This window comes from Pempheris klunzingeri, chromosome 20 (genome assembly GCF_042242105.1).
Source record: "Pempheris klunzingeri isolate RE-2024b chromosome 20, fPemKlu1.hap1, whole genome shotgun sequence".
NCBI lineage: Eukaryota > Metazoa > Chordata > Actinopteri > Acropomatiformes > Pempheridae > Pempheris > Pempheris klunzingeri.
Window position 1 is genome coordinate 11,804,238 of NC_092031.1, and position 10,742 is coordinate 11,814,979.

Sequence of the window (10,742 nt, forward strand, 5' to 3'; positions counted from 1 at the left end):
TTACATTGACAAACCTTGTGGGAAAAAAAAGACTCGAGGCAGGCTCAGGACAGAGAAGTATATTTTTGCTAAGTTTGAGTAACAATACAGCCTTCACATGAGGCTCAGAAGCATATAGTATAATATGTATGCATAAATATGCATTCAAAACCACAAACCAAATAAATAAATAAATAAATACTTACAAATAAATAACGAGCATTTTGTGGAATATACAGTACATCAGTTGAAATGTTTTAGTATTGTCAAGAAGCAGTACCTTATGAGTTGGAACAGGGGAATGGTTCTGTGTTCAACATGCCCACAGTTGTCCAGATGTTTTGGCACACGCTGCTCTGGTTTTATGGTTTCTGAGATTTGTTTTAATTCTTTTTTTTTTTTTTACTGAGACCCATTTCCAGGACAGTGAAGCTGCTTTGAATAAACATAAAATGATAAAAACTATCCAATTTGTTCATAGAAGGTTCATGGAACCAGTGGCTCAAATAAATGGCTCAATGACTGAAGCAACTCATTGAATGTAAAAGGCTTAAATAATTCATAGACTTAGTGATGGTTAAAAATCAATGAGCGACATCAAAATAAGTTGCCATGGACAAATGTGCTGCATGTCAATCACAAGGGAATGCTTCCCTACAAGATTATTTGTCACTTTTGTTTCCCTTCAAACTCAACACCAGGAGTCCCAACACAAAGCTATCAACACTCGTGGATCCCTTAGTGACATATTCCAGCCAAATCAAATGGATATTTTGAGATTTACATCAGCACCAAACTAAAGAAAAAAGAAAAAAAAAAACACATGTAAATTCACTTTAAAGTGTCTGCTACTGTGCATCACTTCCTTGTATGCAAAATGCAAAAAACACTGTGATACCAGTAAATGGAATGAAGTCATATCTACACTGAGACGAGAGAAGCGCTGCCGTAACGTTTGGGGGTAGTTTGCGTACACTAGGCTGTAAAACTAAAATGATTTGTTATAATGCTGTTCAAAAATGAGATGCAGAAATGAGACAAAACCTTTAAAAAAAAAAAAAAAAAAAAAAGAAATACCATGGACCTAATACTGACATGGAAATAAGGACAATTTTACATCGGCTATGTACACCCGTCACATTTGTCTGTCTGAGGGAGCCCCTTCCTTCTCCTCCGAGGAGAAAAACAAATAAAAACGTAAAGAAACTGCAAAGAATGGGGAAAAAGGGATAAGGCAGCAGAATACAGTCTTATGAGAGTATCTCCCTTCTAAAAGGTGAGTCAGTCTGCAGGTTGGTTACATTTTGTTAGAGTGACAGTGACTACATAGAGGATACAGATAATAAACACTAACAAGTCAAAAATACTGCTTAGCCGGGTTTTTTTCTTTTTTGAAGGTCTTCTTCATTACTAAACTGAATGAGGCCTTCCATCTACGGCAAATGTACTAACATACAATATAATACATTCCTATTTTCCTGCTCTTCCTATACTGTGAGGCAGAGAGGACTGAATTTGATCTACATGAGGGAAATAGCCACCTATGCTTGCTGTACATCCAGGCAAATTCCTCTCAGGTCAGTGCATGTTCCTATCTGTCACAGTGCCCGATGACATCTTTAAATACTGAGTGCACTAACACTCTGTCTCCTATGAACTAAGAAGCTGAAGTGATTGAGCGGCAGCAACCAAACATTTAGCAGCTAGAGTTTGACTGCTGGCCACAAACACTTCAGCCCCATTTGAGGCCATCGTCTGTAGCTTTCTCCATATTGCTACTTGTTTCAAGTCTCACTTTTCCCTCATAAGCCGTCTTTCCTTTACATACTCATTGGTACATTCGCCTTTCTTCCCTCCCTCCCCACCCTCCCCTTCACTCTTCTCAGTGAGTGGCCAACTCGGGCTCTGTGGAGCGCGCGCTGTAGCCATTGGCAGGCTGAGGCAGTGCGTTGCCATCCGTCTGCCGCTCCTTAGCTGCGGCTGTGCTCGCACGTGGTCTCTGAGAGCGGGAGGAGCCCGTAAATAGTCGCAAGGCCCCCCTGCAAATTAGGGAGAACCAATAGAGCTGGGGGGCCATGAGCAGAGCGGCACCGAGGTTACAGTGCCAGGGCACCGTCAGGGGAACCATGTGGAAGGGAATGGACGCGTACCTGGATCCAAACGGAGGAAACATAAAGGATTGTGAGCACATGTTCCTGTGTATCGTTTCCTTAATCCATAAGATAAGCGATCATACGGCTGTGCAAGTTACAGACCCAAGCTCAGCGAGAGAGCAGAACATGAGAAAACAGAGATGGAAAGACAGACATACCTTCCATAGACGTAGTAGAGGTAAGGGAAGAGGAGGACTCGACAGATGAAAAAAGTGATCAGCATAAGAGCCCCGTTCACTTTGTGCAGGAGAGTGTGTTGCTGTTTGTACTGAGAGCAGAAAAAACAGATAGAGAGGTCGAGAGAGAGAGAGAGGGAGAAAGAAAAGCAAGCAGTAAAGTTTGGTGAAAGCAGACGGTGTTAAGCCTATTTGCCATCGTTACATTGTTAATGCTAACACTATTATATTGTTAATAATATCTGCATGGACTGATCAAGTGGCGATGGAAGGGGCAGTATGCCATGCAGCTGCTTGGACACTGGCTGATTTCTACAGGAGGCAGCGGGACAGCGAAAGGGGTCCTTCTGTACATTTACTGGAGATGACTTTTTTTCTTTAAGAGTCGACCTGCTTCAGTGAGATAACACTGAAGGGCTCACACACATTTCTCTGAAAAGGTTTCCCTCTTGCCCATTCACTAGTCTCATATCCTTGAGTTACATGGCATGGGATCCTATCAGCGACTACCCTTTTGTGTTTTGTTCTTCATTGTCTTTATATTCTACAGGTATAAAAGGGCGGCTCTGAGGCCACAGCTTTTAGCCCACTGTTGTTTATCAAACGGCCACATGCACTGTTGTCAGGGACAGGAGGGGCAGGGTGCTGAGTGATAGAGAGTGGGAGGACAAGCTGATATTGTATCTGCTGAGTATCCAGTCTAAATGCTAGGGGCTATATTCAGAGGCTAACAGCTGTGCGAGCCTCAGATGGGGGACAAGCAGAAAGCATTGGAGGAACAGCCTTCACCTGAAACACTGTACACACGTCCACACAAATCTAAAACAAATACAGCGGGGGTGCAACTCCTACAGTGTGTGCCCAAGCAAACTGTGTTACCAATTAAAGACTGGTGTTTCTGACAGTGCTGCTCATGTGAGACACAGGCAACGGGAGCCGATGGGCACGAACGGGCAGCGTGCCGTGAATGACTGGAAATGTATTCTCCATTGAATGAAAGGGGGAGGAAAAAAGAAGTGGAGAGTGCAGAAGAACTTTAGTGTGACACATGCACATGCAACAAACGCTCTCAAATCTTCTTTGAGGCCAAACCAGAACACTTACCTGGATGAGTATTTTTCCTAAGCAGACAGATGGAGTGCTGAGCTCAGCCATGAACATTATACCCTGGAAATAATCTCCCTTTCCTTGTCGCCAAAACTAGACAGAGAAAAAGAGCTTGATTATTTGTCTAGAATGCAATTACATCTTTGTTCCTCTGTGGACTTGCTGATGGATTTGCAATAAATACCACTCTGTAAATAAATATCCAATATACTGTATATAAATATTATATCCTTTCCCATAGTCAGATAAATTTGGGAAAGGGGACGCAATTATTCTCAAAAAGAACAAAGTATAAAACTTTTCCAAAAATGGATGGTGGCTTCCATTAGTTTAAGAATACGTTTACGTTACACGTTTACTTGTACACACCCCAATAAAGCTCTGCCACAGCTGATAAATATCTACACAATTTAGAACTGAAATAATCAGCCAAATAATCAATTGAAATGGCTTTTGTTTTGATAATCAATAGTAATTTTTTTTAAGAAAATAATATTTTGTTCTCTTTTTTTGTTGCTTTTCCTCATCTTTACAATATACTAAACTGAATACTTTGGGGGTTTCTGATGTTTTATAAACAACTGACAGGGATAATTATTGATAGATTAATTGGTTCATTTCCCAGTTTTAGAGGAGATGATTTAACAAAAGGTTCATTGCACCACTCTACATACCTTCATAAGTACATAAGTAGAAATGAAGGCATCTATTTGGTCTGTCTCACTTTGGATTAAAGATAGAAAAGAAACTGGTATAATTTTCCACATTGTCCCTTCACACATGATGATAACTACCCATAGTGCTGCATCTAGATAATTCAGTGCTATATATCTTTTTGCCTAAATCAAATCTCAGCCCAAGAGGAATAGCAATGTGTGACAGTTACCACAGAGACAGGGAAGCAGACGGTGACCATGACCACATGGTGCAGCACCATGAGGAACTCGCGACGCAAGTAGCTGGTCAGTGCTGAGCTCATGTGCTGGGGTGCCGCTGAGGCCTCCTCATGGCCTTTGACCCGTAGCTTGTACCAGTAGCACATGAACATTGCGTAGATGTCATACACGAAGTAGGGAACGGCAAACATGATGTAAGAGCTTGTCAGCCAGTGCCTGTGTGGAGAAAAAGAGGAGCCGGCTTTTAAAAAACAGAAAGGAGAGATTAGATATCAATTTATCAACATAAGTGAAGCTATAACCTATAGTCCATCTATAAAAACCACTGAGCTTACTACCATCAAAGATGAACAGTTTCCCCCTCTGCAATCTGAATTTACAACCATCTAAATTTGATAAATGCTTCAGGCATTTTTAAGGAGAAAAAAACCTAAATTTTAGCTGAACTGAATACTGCTTATACATTCTTACGCAGCACCTGATGTCAACGCATCAATAAAGTTTAATTTTTGTAGCTGTTGTATGATGACAAGTCCAAATCCTAAAGTAGGGATGTGAAACACATATTACGTATGGCAGAATTACATGTTTGAATAAAGCATTTGGATCAAAGGGAACCTTGAGTTGCTTGCAACCCAGAAAAATCTTCTGTCCACCAGAACCAAGAGCCACATTGGGAGGGGCGATCACCCCAGGAGAGGAGGAGAGAGAGCCAAGATAAGAGCTAACCCAGCTTGCACCTAAGGCTGCTAGCTAATGACCAGTCATGGGAAGATTGACTGGATATAATGTGACTCAGGCAGGCTAAGCAACAGAAAATCAGAGACTCAACGCCTCAATCATGCTACTGCTTACAATGAGTGTACTTCCAGGCACCGAAAATATATATTTAAAATAAGACAATAGTGGCATAAACAATTGATTTCTTTTATAATTTAACAACTATTTTAATATTTGAAAATCATCACCCATTCCCATCCATAAGTGTGTTTGCATGGTGCATTAGAAATGACAAATCCTGACAGCTGACTTGTTACTACATTAAAAGACGGGACAAGCTGCTCGAATGGGAGTGAATATGTTCTGATGAGCACTTCTTGACTTACTGGTCCTCGATGATGTCCTTGCAGGAAGAAGCAATGATGTAGCCAGCTGAAGAGGCCATGACTGCCTGAACTGAAGACACCAACCTGGGAGCAGAGAATGGCGAGTAAACAACAAATAATGTATTTCTCATTAGCCAATGTGGTGAAAGCTTTTGGACTGTCTAGTTAACACATAGTAAGGAAGTAGTTCCCTTATGTTTTATGCAGAAAGAAGACAGCTGAAAGCTCTTCGTAAAAAATGACATAACTGCAGTCACAGCCATAGTTAGGAGGCACGTGGAAAAGGAAAAAAAAAAGTAGTACTTGAACATTTGGGAGCACACTTTTGATGAGTATCCAGATGAAATACCTGCATTCATAAGGTGCTCACACTTAAGACCACACAGAAAAGAAACAAGACAATCTTTTAGAAGGACTCACCTGGCAGATACAATGACTGCATCTCCCTCGCTCCATCTCAGTGCTGGGATTGACTTCAGGCATTGTTTGGACAATAGGAACAGACCTGGAAAGAACATAGACCCAGCAGCTAGGATGGTCAGCATGGTCCCTGGCGATCTGTCTGAGAGGCTTAAAGTTCAGTGGGCAATCTGGTCCTTGAGATCCGTAGCTCTTACCCCTCTCTGAAAGACACAAAATATCAATCAGTAAATCAACAGTTCATATTGATCTCACTACTGGCAACTCCCACGTGTATGCTTTGGGCTGCTCTTACTGAGATAACAAACAAGGCATACTATCAAAGTCCAACATATGTGGCAATGCAGTAGTCTAACTTCACTGAGGGTCTTGTTACATGTGCAATAAATTTGAGGAGGGGCAGACAGAGGGGCCATGAGGGACAGTTCAGGCACACTGTGGAAAGCAGGTTTATATTAAAGGTGAAAGGACAGTGCATGGTACGGGAAGCAGGGAGACTATATAAACGCTGAGTACAGTGGCAGAAATTCAGCTAGAAGGCCCCTTTTGTGCAGCATGCTGCCCTATCTGATGACATTGTAAGCGTTATTCACTTTGCCATTTATTCCTGGGGCAACCATGTGGTAGTACCATGCGGTTTAGCAGTTTGCTTACACCAGACTAGCTGACTCATTAAAAAGTTCAAGTCCATTAGCAAAATACGCATTGCGCTATTTTAAAATCCTGAACGTCGAAAATATCGACATAGGAATGGGCTGCTGGTGCTCATAGTTCCTGGCAAACAACCTTAGCTAATGTTTCCTGACTGGAAAATTTATTACTGACCAAAGCTTTGGCAGTTAGCAAACCAAATAAGCGAATTGAGACCTGCTGTGTGTTGAAATAACGTTATAACTAAACTAAGGCTAGCACTGTAAGCTAGCTAAACTATTCTGGCACTGACACTGATCTGCCAGGCTGCTCGTGTTAACACTAGCTTAAGCAACTTTATCTAAATTATGCATTTTTTTAAGTCAAACAGCACACATGTCTAATGTACTTGGTAACGTTACTCAACTAACGCTAACTTAGCTAAGGTTATACAGCGCGCTTACCATAAAATACCTCAGCTAGTAAAGCTAAATAATAACACCTGATAGCAAAAGGTAGGGCAAATTAACGAGCTTTTGACCGGCAAAACTGGGTCAGTCGGCATGGAAGCGTGCAGATTTAGTAAACAGAGGCGGTGTTGCTAACACTGCATGTCATCCCTCGCCTTGGTAAGCATAACCAACTGTCTGCGCTGTTGAATCCCCTGCTAACAATGCCGCTAGCAACGCTAGCTACCGTTAGCATCTCCATAACATGTAGCTAGCTATCGCAGTTGGTCGCCGGGGTCTTAGTTAGCAACCATGTCGTTTTAACAACATTCAAATAGTTATAGTTAGCGAGACAATGACACCAAATAAACGACAACTAATAACCGTATGTGCCTCTGTCCATGTTTTGTCACTCATTCGTGGCAACGTTGTGTGAAAGTTAAACTGTTCTGTTAGCTTGTTATTTGTTTGTAGCAGTAGCGGTTAAGCTAACAGACACCGTGAGCGCTAACCGTGGCTAACTGGCTAACAGACTGGAGTTTACACGTTTAGAATAAATGAAAACATCTTAAGCAGCATTTACACAGGGAGTCTGCAGAGTCCAGTCAGCGGCCAGTCGAAACTCGTGTCCTGCAGAAAGCGTTTAACGTTAGAGATGTCCCAGGGGTGTCCGCCTCGATGATCCGCATGTTTATGTGGCCACTTCAATGTCTGAAGGGTTAGCAGCAACGAGCTAACGCTAGCTTGCAGCAAGTTAGATCGACATCTATGCGAGGGCAGCTCTTTTAGAGCACTGGTGACTAGCCTGCGATCTAGCCAGTTTACGCAAACAGCTGATTAAAACACTGCAAACCGATGAGTAAAGAAATGACACAATCTGATCCAGGTGTCAATGTAACGCTAGCTGCTCCAGTCGCTATGTCATCTCATCTGTCTCGACCACAGATGCCGCTGCCTCCGCTTCGCAGATGCAACGTTGACTCAACGCTGTGGACTGCTGCGCCAGCTAGTTTCTACAGGTCCAGGCAGCGGCTCATGACATGACGAGAAATTTGCACCAGTCACTGCACTGCATTTTGTGAACTGGGTTTTGTTGTTTTCTGTGCATAGACACGTTGAATGGATTCCTCACAAGGAGGCCGTCTATATATTGTTTACAACGTCCAATATGTCCACTTAAGAAACAGTCATTTGCATGCAAACAAAAGGACTCAGCATCCCTGTATTTATATGAGAGCCATTTAAAATCTGTTTTGAGGATCAGAGATAGACCTCTATCAATTAATGCCATCATGTCTATAGAGACCTGAAACGTGTTTATCGTGTTACTCATTTAAGGAATTTGCAAATAAACTAATCAATTATCAATCCTCAGCTTCACATTATCAGAGACGCTCTGTGTGTTTGTAGGCTCAGGGTCCTGAGATTTTGCAGCCTTCCAAATGCTTCAAATGTTTGGAGATTACCTGCCAGTCAATATAAACCAGTTCAGATCTGTACTTGTGCAAGAACAGTTACACATTTGTTGCAGTTTGCTGTTTTGTGATCAAGGTTTCACTGTTTTGTAACTTAAAAATGAACGATTGAGCAAAATACCTCTTTCTGTCTGCTATACTGCATGATGGTACCAACTGTAAATGTTTCACAACACATACTGTGTCCCCATCTAATAGTTTACTCAAAGCTTGTGCAGGAGAGTAGTGAGAAGAATTTAATCAGGACACGCAGACACATGGACATACTGTTTATGCAATAGACATACACATGGCATATATACATGCCAACTGCAGGTGAAAGAAGCACAATAAATATGTAAATAAAACACATGTAGAAGCAAATAAATCAAGTGCATTAACTTGAGTAAGTAAGTTAGTGGGTTTTGTATAGTGGGAAATATAACCTTTCAAGTAAATAATGTATTAGCAAGGTTGAGGAGGAAATTAAAAAGTGACTTAGCAAATCAAAGCAAATGTTACAAAATGTACTTTCAACCTCCTCCAAAACTGGTTTGACCGACCAGCAATGATGATAGATCGCACGCAATGTGTAACCTTTTAATGATGTCATTTAAAATTCAGAAAAGTGTAGTATAGACATCAAACCAGAATTCAATTTCACAAATTTAGTACAATTTTCCAGTTCTAGTCTAAACTCTGAGTTTGGATTTGAAGCAGTCATGTCCTGAGTGTAAAAGTGAATGCAACATCTTTCAGTTCATGTTTTCATATTTTTCCAGGAATTACTTTTTTTGTGGAGATTGTGTCTGAACTGTCACTTTACAGTGACAGTGATAACACACTAGGAGCAACAAAACAAGTTTGTCAAGTCAAACAGTTAGAGAGCTGTGTTTCCCAGCAAACACTTTGCATGCTTTACTGCTGCCTTCCTTCGCACTGTATTTTGACGAATGTCAGTGGAGAGAATTCGTTTTTATCTTTGCTTGGTTTTTAAACACTGGATTAAAGTGATGCATTTGGAGAGACATCATACGGGAAGAGAAAAAGACCTTTGCACACTTGTGTGCAGACAGGTGCATATATGAGAACAAGACTCAAACACTGTCAACACTAAATTTACTGAATAGCTGGGTTTTGGTAAAGCCACCTCTTTCGAGCAGGTATTTACTGAAACTGCATTAAACTACATTAACCATAAGTGTTGAGACTGTGCAGGACCTGAACTTTGTATATAGTCACAAGCCTCATCTCGGATTATGAGAAGTTAACGACAAATCCTTTTGGGTTTTTTTGAAGACTGCTGAGAAACTTGCAAGTAACTTTTGTTATAGCTGTGGTAGAATAATGCCACTGTGAAGTCATGATGTCCATATTTATCCAGGGGAAATTCTTCCACTTACAGTGGTAATATTTGGGATGAATTTGTGTTTGCTTGTCCATGTTTGCGTCAGAGCTTCATATTTCTATGATACTTGGTACTGTTGTGCTTTCAGAGAGGCTGATCAAACGCATTAGTCTTAAACAGGGTTGTTGTGACATACCAGTATTTACGTAACTATGACGTTTTAAAATGAAATATCACTATAAGGTTAATATTACGCGCATGATAATAGTGTGTACACATCGAGTGTTTCACTCCGGCTTGAAGTCTGATGAACTAAACATGCTTGTCTTCCTTCATGAAGATTTGCCATAGACAGAGAATGTGGAGTGTGTAAGGACTCTTATCAGTGGACATTATATCACAACATATCCGGGTGGTTAGTTGTCTAACTTGTTGTCAAGCACTAACTTTCTGTCCCCTGCTCCATGCAAGAGATTTAGTTTCAGCTGATATTGTGTTGAAGGCAGATGTTGGGTCTCGTGGATCTCTTGTTTATAACTTCACCTGGCTGCCTTTTGACTATCCGTTTATTGTAATTGCTCTTATTGTACAGTTACGGACTCTCTCTTCACCTCCCTACGCTCATATATCATTCTAGTGAATTCTTTTGATCGTGGTAATCGTGTAGTGAAAACCTGATATCATGACAGCCCTAGTCTAAAATGCCTTTTTCTATGTAACTGGATACAAGTTTGGTGGCACACAAATAAACTGAGTTGATGTTCATTGATGATCCATTCATAGTAACATGATCCTTTCTTAATTATGCATTAAACCATCATGAGTCAGTGTCTTATCAGGAAGTGTTACAGATGACAATTCATACAGAAATGGCCGTGTGACATTTTGATTTACCTACATGTGTCTCGCTGGACATCCAGGATGACGTCTGTAAGTCATTGATATGAAGATGAAGAAGCTGTGGTGTAAAAGTGATAATCAGCCACAGCAGATGAACAGATCAGCACACAAAACAATGCCCGTT

General features: G+C 41.1%; 1 protein-coding gene across 1 annotated transcript; it reads right to left on the minus strand.

Moving 5' to 3' along the window:
- Positions 1–44: 44 nt before the first annotated feature.
- tlcd3bb (TLC domain containing 3Bb) lies at positions 45–7,877 on the minus strand. The gene is made up of 7 exons (XM_070851466.1): positions 7,500–7,877; positions 5,838–6,040; positions 5,418–5,501; positions 4,302–4,527; positions 3,413–3,508; positions 2,291–2,400; positions 45–2,129 (listed from the first exon to the last, which is right to left on the minus strand). The coding sequence occupies exons 2-7, from the start codon at positions 5,960–5,962 to the stop codon at positions 1,862–1,864; spliced, it is 909 nt and encodes a 302-aa protein (XP_070707567.1). The 5' UTR covers positions 5,963–6,040; positions 7,500–7,877; the 3' UTR covers positions 45–1,861.
- Between the last annotated feature and the right edge of the window lie 2,865 nt (positions 7,878–10,742).

Excerpts from the sequence above, each read along its gene's own strand:
- tlcd3bb (XM_070851466.1), bottom strand. The coding sequence starts at position 5,962 with ATGCTGACCATCCTAGCTGCTGGGTCTATGTTCTTTCCAGGTCTGTTC. Across the intron at positions 5,502-5,837 it reads GCAGTCATTGTATCTGCCAG|GTTGGTGTCTTCAGTTCAGG; the intron begins GTGAGTCCTTCT and ends CTCTGCTCCCAG. Across the intron at positions 3,509-4,301 it reads TCTGCTTCCCTGTCTCTGTG|TTTTGGCGACAAGGAAAGGG; the intron begins GTAACTGTCACA and ends TTCTCTGTCTAG.